This window comes from Trachurus japonicus, chromosome 10, assembly GCF_045865225.1.
Source record: "Trachurus japonicus isolate A0001 chromosome 10, Traja_1.0".
NCBI classification, from domain to species: Eukaryota; Metazoa; Chordata; class Actinopteri; order Carangiformes; family Carangidae; genus Trachurus; species Trachurus japonicus.
Genome location: NC_140916.1, coordinates 15,761,290 through 15,775,040, shown reverse-complemented (window position 1 = coordinate 15,775,040; position 13,751 = coordinate 15,761,290). Strand labels below are relative to the sequence as shown.

Here is a 13,751-nt window from a genome sequence, read left to right as displayed (position 1 = left end):
AGGTTTATGGGTATCTATCCTGTCATACGATTGAAATGTCTTTTTCTAACAACGTTTCTAACTCTTTGTCATAAGGACAAAAACACCAAGATAGGAGTCTGCTGTCGTTCTGATGCACCTATCACAGAAAATCAAAAACCAGCCAATCAGAGCTTGAGATGTTACACCATGCTTCTCTTATACTTGACACAACCCTACTGTAATTATGTGTCACACTGGACTGAAAGCTATTGACAGGTACAAGAACATCATCTGTAAGTGTAATTAAAATGTCATCCATCTTGGTGTTATCATTAACACTTTTATATCTTATAGAAAATGAATCCACTTGCTGAGTCCATGCATACATCTTGCCCCCCCCCACCTCTCATACTGTAGATGTGATGTGATGGGACTATTCCAGGTTTCAGATGGAGCCTTTCAAGATCATAGAACGGTATCCAGCTCAAGACATTTGGACATGGAGCACATGTAAATCCCATCCGATAATACTCTCTGGGTTGCTGTTACAGCAATGGCAAATCAAATCTGTCTGAACAAAATCTCATCAGACAGATGTACAAACCAACGACACTGATAAATCAATAGGACTGTAAAAGGTACACACACACACACACACGCACACACATACACACATTTCTGATCATGGCCCGAAGGCTGTCAAGTTGTAATCACCTATGGGAGTGTTCAACATGGAACGCCCACCGTGCCTGCGCATTAATTTAAAACACCAGCGCCACTACAGAGACCTGTTATAAACAAAAGGTCTGGCACAGCATTCTGGACCAAATCTTGATGCTAATAAATAAAGTAAAATCCAATTAATATTTAAAGCTAATCATAGCGACAGAGCTGGAGAACACACAAAGACAGATTGGAGCCCGCGGGGGGAAGAGGGAGCTTTCTGACTGAAGCTCCCTGTAGACCAAGGCCTCTACTTTTCTCAGATTTAAATTCAAAAGCTCTTGTTTTAAAGAATGTTCTTATAATCCCAACTGGAATCATCCATAATTAACCTAGCAAGCTCTTGACAAAAGCAGCACAATCCTTTAGCAAATAGATGACAGAGGAGGGAGAAAAAAAAGTAATACAGCATCATTATGTCCTGGGATGTCTAATGATTTCCTCACATGTACATGTAAGTGTTCATGGCTACAGCAGCCATTTACAAATGTCAATGATCCAGCTATAAAAAAACAAAACAAACAGCTCAGATAATTCTGAATGACTGTGCAAGGTTATTGCATTTCATCGTGCTAGCATAAAAAACAAGAGTTGTTATGAAAACTATAACATAATGGACATGTGTGTGTGTGTGTGTGTATGTGTGTGTGATTACTGCCCTGCTCTCCGGCTGTGTGTAGGTAGCGGGCAGGGGGGAGGGGTGGCATTCACATTTCCCACCCAAGGATGAGCAACGGTGACTGATGGAAGGAGCTGAGCGAGGGTGGGTGGGGAGGGTGGTGGTGGTGGGAGTGGGAGTGGGAGTGTGCATCTTCATCCATGCGGTGCTGTGGCACGTTCGTATAGAAACGTGGAGGGGATGGGGAAGGGAAGGAGGGGGGGTTGGGGGCACACTGGCAATTCACATGCCTGTTTTAAGACGCGGAGGGGCAGATGCTTGTCCACAGTGTCGGGGCCTCTCCTGCTCTCTCTCTCTGACAGCACCACCAACTGCCTCCTCTTACATAACCCCCTCCCCCCTCTCCAGGCCCTGCTGCCTGCCTTTATTGGCTTATTTCTACTCTTTTTCAACCTTAGCATTTTCACCCCACTGACTGCCCCCCCCCCCAACCCGCCAATCATCAATCGCTGATTCGTTTTCCATGTCTGGATCTTTTCTATCAAAGAGTTTCCGTGTGCTGCACGTTCACATGATATTAGCAAAGGAGCAAGCATCCATGGGACCAGATAGGACTCTATCACAGAGTGGTATCTCATCTACTATCGTTGACGTTTGGAAAACACAAGATCCCCACATGAATCAGGATGCAGGCAAAAATTTTAATTAAAAGAAAATTGAAAAACAAGCCATTGCTAATTTGTTTTTCATTGCAAGGTGAATGTTGGATTAATGTGCTGGAAACGAGAGGTAGAGATATCAGGTGCTAACGCTGAAGCTCCATGTAAGCAATAACTGCTTACATAATCACATCTGCTGTGAGCTTTCAAATGTGTGAAACATGGAATAAGCTTGATTGGTCTGGATGCAGCTGATAAGAAAAAAGAAAAAAAGAAAAACGGTTGCACAGATTTTTCTAATACAACATGAACCGAGAGGAAGTGTCTGTCTCTTTCTGTCTCCTTCAAAAGCTGAAACCTCTCCTCAGCTGTGGGGATCTGCTAATATCAGCCAGGTTGCGGCTCATATGTGGGCTCAGCTCAGGGGGATCTCTTCCACTCTGCCACTGAAATTTCAGCCTCCATTTTACCCCTGTGCTTCTTCTCACCTTCCTCCTTCCCTCTGCCTCGCATTTCTTGCTCAAAATGTGATCAGACGGGGTGGGGGGGGTGGGGGGGGCACAAAACAATGCAACGGCTTCAGTTGCTGCAAATACGAGACTACATAAGACACATACTCATACACAGCAAGAACCATTCCTTGAATCTCATGCTCACCAAGCCACCCTTCCCCCACCCAAGCTAACTCTCATGCTCACATACATGCACCTTGCTTAATTAAAGACTTGTGCTTCCGAGGCTGTTCTGACCTTATATCAACTGTAATTTATAAATACATGTAAATAAAGGGAGATAATAGAAACAAAATGGAGCGCATGGAAAGAGGCGGTTTCATTCATACTGTGCTGCATGTATGACAGGCAGCGTTTGGACACAGATTACTGCTGATCCTTGATTTTTTCTGACAGCACATCCGTTATATTGTGATTCTACTGAGCGAAATGGCTTGTTGAAAAAAGAAACACACACACAGGCCACGGATAAGAATTGAACTGGTGTCGATTTCATCATGTCCTCCTCTACTCTGAGCTTATGAGACACAATCCTACAATTAGTTTATCTATTCCTTACACCTTATTCCTCACAGTCAGAGTGTAACGTTTGAGTTACTGGCTTGAGAGATGGTTTGAAATGATTGCAAACTGCATCTCATAGCTGCTTCAATGAATGAAAAATGCACCATTTCTTTGGCCTATGGTAACTGCATCAGCGTAAGCCTTTGACGACATGCACTAGGTGTGTTAAATCTATAAGCATTAGTCATCTGCATCAAATCCAAACATGAAGATCATCCCCATGTGTGTGCGCGGTGAAACTGGATCAGTCCCTTTCTGTTCCCCATACTCTGCTTCCAATAGAAGAACCAGTCAACAAATGGGAAACAGGGGGCTTGATATGAATACTAAATATGAATTCTCCTCCATAAACCAACAGCCTCAGCTGATACATGATCGTCTCTGCTTTACTACTGTACAGCAACAGCTCATCTGATCCCAGATCCCCAGCCAGGCCCCCTCAGTCCTGAGCTATGTAACAGAGTGAGGAAGATGAGTTACCTGGTCATACCACTCCCGGTTGGTACAGGTGCACTCAGGCCACCATCCTCCTTGTCCACTGGAGTTGCTGCCGTTTACTTTGGGGCCTCCCTTGGACTGGCCCTTTGGGTTGGGGCCTCCAGGGCCCCCACTAGACATTATCTTGCCCTTACTTCTCCCCAAAGTGCCCCCTCCTCCTCCCATGCTTCCACCTCCCCCTGAGGCAGGAGGGGGTAAGGTCTGGCCTCCCCCGTACCCAGGCGGGTATCCATAGGGCTCGGCCTGCCAGTCTCCTCCATATGACGGGGCGTCCATCCTACGCAGGGCAGCCATACGGGTCACCTCATAACATTCTGGGCACTTGCAGCAGTGGTGGTGTTTGTGCATGCTGGCTGTGCTGGCTGGGCTGACGCTGAGCTGAGCGGCGTGGCACTCTGTCTCTGCTGCCTCCTCAGATCTCACACAGCACGCTGTGATCGGCTCACAGAGCGCTAATGCCGACGGAAATAACACTAATCACAGGAATTTCTACAGATTTTCCCTTTTTCGTCAAATCCTGTCACTCTCCGCTTTATTCCTCTCGGATGTAGAAAAAAAAAAAGATCGAGAGGGACGGGAAGCAGCAACAGGAAAACAAAATACAAAATGGGCACGTAGTCTTTGTCCTCTTGACGTAGAAGATCAAAGGAAATATTCAAAATATTGTATACGACCACACAATCAGAGACCAGCCCCAATGATAGAAATTTCCTCTTGCTTCTCTTGGTTCACAGTGATACGCATATAAATTCATTAATATATATATATATTCTTTTGTTTATATATCATATATATTTACACACACAAATACATATAAAAATATTAATATAAACAGACAAGCACAAATACAGATATGTACAGGGATAAATGTATATATATATAAATATCTATATGTGTGTGTACAAATATATATATATAGATATATAAACAATATATATAAATAAATGATATCCGCAGATGAAAATCTTCCTCTGTTAATTCTTGGTATTCTCCCGTTCAGTCAAAATATCGCGTTTTTCCTCCTGCGTTGAAAATCGTTGTCTTTCTCTCTCTGTCTCTTTTCTCAGCCTGCAGAGAGGAGCTGAGCACTGGATCGCCTCTCAGCCAGCTTGCCCTAGATGTGGATTATTCAGAGGGATGCGAGCGAGCAATAGGGAGATGGAGACCGAGAGACAGCAAGAGAGAGAGAGAGAGAGAGAGAGAGAGAGAGGCAGGGAGGGAGGGGGGGATACGTAGCAGCATCCCTCTAGCACCTCAGCCCTGACAGCCACAGCCAATCAACTGGCAGCGCTGCCATCAGCAGCAACAGCACCAACAGGACTGAGCGCTTCACTAGCTGCTCTTAAAGGGGCCACGGCACCTAAAACCTCCTGTGCTGCCTGCTCTGGGTGAAAAGGCACTGCTTCACACGTCAAAGCCCATGAAAAAGCACTGTATTTCTATATTTATTCATCATGATCATAAATAAAAACCTACAGGTCAGGATGCCTCGGTCCACAATCCGTCGATGCCGGGCTTCAGTCCTGACCCACTCATTTGTTAGTCTAATCCACGTTTTCCGTCAGACCAGTGCAGCCAAAATCCAACTTACAGTGAGCACCCCTGTCCCTCCGACTGGTCACTGGTCACCTCCACGGTCATCTCTAGTTCAGCTGCAGACCTAACAGCTTTCTTGTGCTAGTGATTGGCAACCTCGGGCTCTGTGTCACAGCACACATCTGCAAATAATCTCACAATGGAAGCAGGTGCAGCAGATGAAAATCCTTTTTCTCCTGGGTACACTAGACCTGCCTCTCAACAGAGGATGCCTTTGAATCACACTGCATTACTTTACATCACTCTTTACCCCCCCCGACTCCCCCCCTTTTTTCTCCCAGTACCGGCAAAGCGGCACTGCTGCTGAATTATTTTTTTCCCTCCTTAGTCCTGCCCATGTGCAGGATCGGGTCAGAATAAGCACAGTGAGAGGAAACTGAACTGCTGAAGCCCGGTTTAAGAACCATAGGGGAAATATATTATGTTCACAATGATGACATCAACACATGTGTACGAAACCAACAAGATTACACGCCTGGACTTTCGAGTGGGTGGAGGAAGAGATTGAGGGAGAATGTGTGAGGGGGAAAAAAAGAAGGAAGGAGAGACTATATGGCTTTCATGTATCTATGGCAGTTATATTTTCAGTAATGCGATAGGACTGCCTGTGAACCATTTTGCATGCTTATGAATTTGTAGGATGATCACAGCTAGATATAAAACATCCTGACACTGAGGGTGAAGGTTTATGTTTTGAGAGAACTGAGAGGGAATGTTATAGTGTCGCCATTAAGCCCCTGCCTATATGCATTATTAATGAAATGTGACGGGGAACAGAGCAGGGTGTGTCTGCATGGGGAGAGAGCATATTTGTACATAGTCTGCATGTTACAGTGCTCGTACATGGATACCAGCGCATCTTCAGTGTTTTGATTAATGTATAGGATGTAGTGCATTTAAAATAAACTCATATTCATGTGTATCTGTGCAAGCTTCCTGTTAAATTGAGCAGGATTTTAGGGCACGCTGCTCTGTGTTGCAGGCCTACCAGGAGGCACACACAGCAGGCTGCAGCCACACTTAATTACATGCAACAGTAACTCACTTCATTATCATCATCTTCCTTCACTCTAACCTACAGAGATTTTTTTCTTTTTTTTTACCAAGAAGACGAGAAACTTGAGCATTTTCTAACAGGCACTAGAAACCACCGAGAGCCTCAAGTAACATTGCAGGATGCAGCCACAAACCCCCTCTGAAGCCAATCAGAGCGATGAGGCGGGGCTTAGAGGCAGCGGCTTGAAAGGACGATGTAAGCATATCGATCACAGCACACATGACTGAGCACATGTTGCAACCATCCTTTCCCTTCCCTTGCGCTGTCTCTCTTTAAAACTGTCCACAACGCATTTACCACTCAGTGCAGTGGGAACGTTTGCTATTTAAAAAAAAAAAAAAAAAAAATCCACACACTGTGCGGCATAAAATGAGGGAATGGCAAGAAACACGTAAGAGAGGCAGGAGAGACAGACAAAAAAAGATCACCTGCTGAATGAACACAGATATGTCATCTGTATTATCTGTATGGGTGGGCAGGCACATACACACACACTCACACACATCTACGATATGAACTGTGTATGCAGCCATAGAAATGTCTCCCTTTAAATAATATAAAATACATTAAAAACCGCTAAGTCTTTTTAAGAGCCAATCAATTTCTGGGGTTTTTGTATCAGAGGGATCACAGGAGGAGGAATACAGGAAGTAAATGTGCACTAATGAAATTACAAAAGAGCTGTTAGAGGGGACAGAGAGGCTCTCGAAGGTTAATGTAGTCCTGGTGCACATGTCTTGTAAGATGTAATTTGTTTTAATGTAATTTTGTGGATAAGGAATCAAGTTTTCTGTTTGATTTTTTCCCCTTTTCCTGCTTGAATCATTAAAAAATGCAGAGCTTCATAATCTACTCCTTTAAGAGTGAACATTTCAGCAGCAGCAGCCATTATACATGGGGCAAAGAACCCATGTAAGTGTAATCAAATATCACAGCCATAAACACACCCTTTGTGAACGTGTTAAATTTTTGTAGGGATTATGTAGCTTTGGTTCGACTTAATTACATGATCATTTTTGAGCATGTCTTTTGTAATGTGTTTATATTAGATCACATGATGTCGTCAATTCAATCTGCACTTTATTACACAATTTATCACCGATATAAGATTATTTTTTCATTTGTGATGCAGTACCAGGCAGGAAAAAGCAATATTTTGTTACTGGCATTTCTTTAGTGGCTACACATTAAAACAATTTTTTTTTTTAAAAGGAAGACCCATCAACAGAAAAGATTTTCCATGTGAGGTGAAAAACCTTTTTTGTCATAAATATTTAAACAATTTATTGTAACAAACAGTGAAGCAACACTGCACAGCAGGGTATGATTGAAGTGTTAGAGAGTAATTACACTCTGACTCTGACCAAGTTAAATAGCTGTTTGAGGAAAATACAATAACAACAACTTTGGTTTTAGTAAACCAGAGTAATCATGGCAACCTTATTGGAAAAAATAACAACATTCACCTAACACACACCCACATATATAGTATATATAGCTCTGAAATGTTCTTAATAAATCAGCTTCTCTACATGTATGGCAGCCATCGATTCCAGTGTCTATTGAACTCCAACACAAGCACACCTCACTCTACTTAGCTGATCACCTGAACCAAATCGTATTTAATGAGGAAGAAAGATTATAAATAAATAAATAAAAACACTGCTGCGATTAAAAATTGGGATTATTCCACCAATTTTGATTTCTAAACGTAGTGTTGTGTTGTTTTAAAATGAATATGAACTTGTTTTCTTTGCATTATACAAGGTCTGAAAACACCAGAATGTTTTTGTTATTTGCCATCTCCCATTTTCTGCAAATAAATGCTCTAAATGACAATATTTTTATTTCCAACTTGGGAGAAATTTTGTCAGTAGGTTATAGAATGAAACAAAAGTGTTCATTTTACTCAAACACATACCTATGAATAGTAAAACCAAAGAAACTGATCATTTTGAAGTGGTCTCTTAATTTTTTCCAGAGCTGTATATATATATATAGTATATATTCACATACACACAAATATATATATATCAGTGTTTGTGTTTATGTGTGTGTGTGCAGTCCTTGATAAACACTGTGCCCAATTAAAGAGCCTGGGCTAAAACGATGTGGATCAACAGCATTAGGTGATTTATCTTGTGAAATGAAAGCGGTGACCTCTGACCTTCAGTTGACAAATGAAAAAGAAGGACCTGTGATTTATGGCATAAATGAGGAAATTATCCTGCACTTTGGAACAGAGATGCTTCTCCACATCCCACCTTGCAGCTTCCCCCCAACACTATAAGCTCAGCATTAGCCTGCACAGCCCTTATTACATAAACCCACCTGGACACCCTGTAACAAACACACTCTCTCTCATACACACACACACACATACACACATGCTATCGTAATGAGCATTACAACCCCCCATCCACTGCACAGACCATGTATTGAGCTTTTCAGTCATTTCTAGGCATTTCTCAGAGCAGCTATGTGACTACTCCTTCGTCACCTGACCGGATGCAGCGCCATAAAAGGAGAGTCGGCAGTGAGGCGGTCTTAAAGAGGCAGCTCCATATCAACACATACTAAGCTGCTCTACTGTAGCCTTAACTAACTGTAAGAGGGGGTGAGAAAGCAAGTCTTATAAGTCTCTCTCAGGCGTCATTACATCATAGCAGTACACTCATGCTTCTTCCACAAACATCAGGTATTTGCAGGGAATAAATTGCAGAATATGGGAGAACCTTTACACTTGGTGCTGCCACTGCTTAATGAATCATAGCTTTGTGAAGTGTGCAGAGAGAGAGAGGGGGGGGGGGCATGGGAAAGGAACAGAGACTGCAAGACAGAAAGCCAGTCAGACCAAGAGAAATGAGAGATACTCATCAGTTTTGTGCTGAAAGACAAAGTAACCTGCCAAGGAGCAACATCGAAGGGATGCAAATGCAGAAAACAAAAAGGCTGCGCCGCTATAAGACTCCTATTAAGAGGCCTCAGCGGCAGGAAACAGCTGCTCCACCACACACACCACGTACACAACCTCCAACTGATGGAATAATGAGAGACGGAAACATACACATGGAGGAAAATGAAAGAAGGGATGGAGGGAAAAGAGGGAGAGATTGTATCAGAGCTGCACGGCTAAGCATGGATTTTGTACGTGCACAAAAGGAGAGTCAAAAAAAAGGAGGAGTGCTCTGAAAAGGGGTGGAAGTATAGGAGGTCGGGCGATGAGGTAGAAACTGACAAGAAGGTGAAAGCAAGTTGATAAAATATAATGAAGGTGCTGTTAGGTCCACGACAGACGCCATAACTGAGGAGAAACCGAGCTAAGGTGCCCTGTGTGTGGGCAGAAATGCGATGACTAGAGGGGGCATTACTGAAGCATGGTGCTGAACAGAAGGGGGAGTAAAAATAGAGAGAAGAAAATAGAGAGATGTGGAGAAAACAACAAAGTGCTTATGCGTCCATGAGTGCATGGGAATGCAAAATAAACCCTGTGTGTGTAATTACCCATTCACCTTGCCACGGAGAGCAATGCATGTAGAATCATCGTGCTTGCTGAGTGTGCACGATCATGAATTGCTCAGTGCGTGTATGGTGTAAAAAACGGAGCAGAGAGAGAGAGAGAAAGAGAGAGAGAAGAGAGAGAAGAAGAAGAAGAGGAAGAAGGAGGGGGAAAAAAACAAAGATGCGAATTAAAAGAGGAATGAAAAAGACAGGATGAAAAACAGAGAGGCGAGGAGAGCGATAGATAGAGAGTCAGAGCAGTCTGTAGGGATGCAGGCGGGGGAGGAATGTGGTTTCCATGGCAACCCGAGGATGGCTGAGCTCTGGGTGTCCGTTCCAGCTCTGCACTGCACCGGCCCTCGCCTCTCAGCCGCCTTGCTCTCTCTCTCTCTCTTTCTCTCCCTCTCCCTCTCTCTTTCTCTTTCTCCAGCCTCCCCCACTACATCTTTTTCTTTTCCTTCTACCCCTCCCCACCCCCCCACCCCATACACACGCACTCCCTCCTTCCTTCCCGATTCCCTGCGCCTCCTCAGCTCCCTCACCTCCCTCCTCCATGTGATGGAGGGAGTCACACACACACAGCTCCATATTATCCACACCAGAGTCAACCTGTACTGTCACCATATTCTTTACAGACATTATCATACAAACACATTGAATCTAGGAGCTTACAGCCTGCATCTCCCTCTCTTTCACCCCTTCCAAGCCCCCCCCCTCAGATCCTCAAGCCTCCACCCTCCTCCACCTCCCTCCGCTCACTGCACTAGTTCTGGGCTCAGCTGAAAAGCCAACGCCTGCGGCCACTGTGCTGCCATGTGCCACTGGCCGTGTTGTAATGGGGGAAGGCATGTGAACACAACAATACTGAGAAACATGGGAAGCCTACGAGAAACGTCTCTATCATGAACTGTGAGGGACTGTGCTGTAGTTGCTCACGCGCAGGCGGCTGCAGCAGGTTGACCACAACAATGACATATTGGTTGACACACTGGGAGGTATGGACAGAGCCATGGTAGCTCTTTACCTCTGTTTGCAGTCTTTATGCTAAGCTACAGTGAACGCTCAGCAAAATGCAGCTCATTTCACAAAATGGCGACTTATTCCTTTAAATCTTTGACATCGTCTCATTGCAACAGGGAGCTCCTCGACATGGGAAAACGCATAAACTACTTCAGTACAGCTGTAGTTGAAGAGACTGACAACAAAACAACTGAAGAAAAGCTGTGTCACATAATTACTGCCAGAGTAGGCCTATGAATAAATACTATTAACTATATACAATCTGTGTGAGAATAATCACTGCTGATTACCATTGAAACTGAAGCAAAATGTATATATGTAAAGAATTAAAATGTTCAATAATGCAGTCTTTTGGGGGTCCAGATTAAAGTGTTTTTTTTTTTATTAGTTCAAACTGGTCAAACAAATCCTTAGGAAATAATTCTTGGACTTCCTGGTCTACTTTATGATTTAGCAGTCATGTCTCATCATTAACATAATGTTCCAAAGGTCATCAACCTTTATGAACAGTAACAAATGTTTCGTGATGCCAGAGCACTCTCCATGGAGAATGTGTAATCATCACATCATCAGCTTCATTAGTGTCTGCTTCTCTTAGCAGCAGCTGCCCTTTTTGATGTCTCAACAGATTCACTGGGGGAGAAGCTGTGTTCAAGAGACCCCTGGGAAAATTGCCTCTTTTCTTTTTCTTTTTTTTTCCTGCTTTGCTTTACTCACCTTTGGCACGTCGACATGGGAGCGAGTCACCAAGCCAGAAACTCGCTCCACTTTGTGAGGGCTCCTCCTGCTGGTCACTCGCACCCGGGACACACCCTCCTCCTCCTCCTCGTCCTCCTCGTCCTGCAGGACACAGACAGGTCAATTATCAGACATGAATGAAATCAAATCAGATTTTTAAAAGATAATCCTCCAGCAATGATCAGGACATGCTTGTGGATACCAAAGATAGCAATCATTGCCAACATTTTTCAAATAAATACTTTGGGAAGTATGCTCTTTCCTTGTGATTTCTTGCCCAGAATTAAGCTGAGAAAATCAATATTTCTCACACAGCTAGAGTCAAAACTACAGAAACAGGTTAAAATATATTTTTGTCTTGCAGCAAACAGAATTTGTTTTCACCCAGATGGATACAAGAGTCTTTAAGGATTGAAAGTGCTTAACAATAAGTGCAAAATAAGATGCTTGGTGGTGGTTGGTGGAGAGTAGGAGTAGGCCTACTCTTATTGTTAGTGAGAATTAATAATTCAAGCTTAGCTTAGCATTAATAGAAAACAGCTAGCCTAGCTCTGTCTTAAATAAACCCACCTGCTAGCTCACCTTGAAGGTGATGTAATATCTTGTTTGTTTAAAAAGTACAAAAAATGAATTGGCTAAATCATAATTTGTGATTTTACTCAGGGTCTTGATTGAAAGAGTCTTATGCTAAATGATGCTAAGCTAACCCGCTGCTGATCTAGTGTTTCATATTTAACACAAAGAAATGAGATCAATCTTCTGTCTTCTGAGTGACTTTTGATAGAACTTTTGCTTTAAAGTGTTGTAAACAGCCTTAAAAAAAAAGAAAAGCTACTTTTACAGTAAAAAAGAGTAAGTATCTAACAGTTGAATTTGCACCACTGGAACTCGGCCATTAATCACAACACTGCTATTTGTTGTGGGAACACTTGTGACAATACTAAAATAGCTCCAACTCATATTTTTGTCTAACAAGACAAATGAAATACAAATAAATGAGAGTGACATTAAGCTTTACACCTGGGAGCAGTGACACAGACATGGACACACAGAGTCTACAATAAACCAAAATTCAGTGAGATCATTGCCACAGATTAGACCACACGCGCCGTTAACTGACAGCAGAGGGCAGCCTTCAGAGCAGCCTATCGCTTGGTACAAAGATGCCAAAAGTGTGTCTGCAAAAAAGGCCCAGTGATTTTCCAAACAAGCAGTGCCTCCTCTCTCTCAGCTGTGAGCTCCAACTGGAAATGAAAGCTGTCCTTGTGTTTGCACAAACACACGTACGACACAGAGCATCCAGCCAACTGTACCTGGCAAACAACAGGAGGAGCTTAAAATCACACTACTAAGTTTGCAGTATTCCCACAGTGTTATTTTTGACCTGGTGTAGATTAGATATAGGACTTTCAAAGAAGCTAAGTGAGTCTCTTTTTTTATGGCTTCATTTACACAGATAGAATATTTTGCATAAATACTTAAAATGACTCCATCAATTAGTAATTTTAAGTGTTTCAATGTCTTGTTGGCCATTACTCCAAGTTATTACACATGACACAATAACATCAATCAAACATACGACACACAAAAATATTCTTGCAATTCATACACAAAATACTTCCACTAATTATGAATTCAGCTTCCTGTCTTCTTTCACTTCTTTTTCACAGGAGCTATTCTCCACTCTCACCTGCTACTCTGCACCAAATCAGGGAATGTGCAGACTCATTTAGTTTCCCTCCCATCCTCCACTCAGGTGACAGCATGGCTGGAATACTGATGAGCACCTCACTTGGTGTCCATTAAGCTGCTCTCTCCCTCTCTCTCCCTCTCCCTCTCTCTAACTTCCCACTATGGCTGCTGCATCCTTCCATCACCGTCTCTCTCCCTCTCCCTCTCCCTCTCTGCCTCTTTCTCTCACTGTGCCCGTGCTCCCCAAGCAGCTGGGATGCACCGAGGAGAGGATGGGCGAAGGATCAGGGGCCACGCTGCACTGAATTATAAGTTAGACAGGGTGTATCACAGGACGGCAGAGTAAAGTTCAAGCCACAGTTAAAGTTTGTGGTTTAGTTTCTCTTCTGTGGGAGGGTCACAGTATGAACACATTTGATTCATGTAGTCTTTTACTGACTTTCTTGGGAGCGACTTTTGTGGTTGGCAATGGATAAGTTGAAAGATTGTGAATCTTAAATAAATAATTGATGGATTAAAGTAAATGTATTGTATTTAGATGTTTAAATATAAGGCTAAAAATAATAAACAGGAAGCTAATGGAAAAAGATAAACAGTTCAAATAGTAGTAC

The 13,751-nt window shown here is 43.0% G+C and overlaps 1 protein-coding gene across 10 annotated transcripts in view; it reads right to left on the bottom strand.

The window, feature by feature from the left end:
• dlg3 (discs, large homolog 3 (Drosophila)) overlaps positions 1 to 13,751 on the bottom strand; it is an 80,892-nt gene that overhangs the window by 55,583 nt on the left and 11,558 nt on the right. For 2 of the 10 annotated variants that reach the window (XM_085789544.1, XM_085789542.1), the window contains exon 4: positions 11,428 to 11,550. In XM_085789544.1, coding sequence (XP_085645670.1) covers positions 11,428 to 11,550 — 123 coding nt within the window. Of the gene's footprint in view, positions 1 to 3,518; positions 4,710 to 11,427; positions 11,551 to 13,751 lie in introns of those variants that run through there. The other 8 variants (XM_085789546.1, XM_085789540.1, XM_085789545.1 and 5 more) reach the window with 7 other exon arrangements.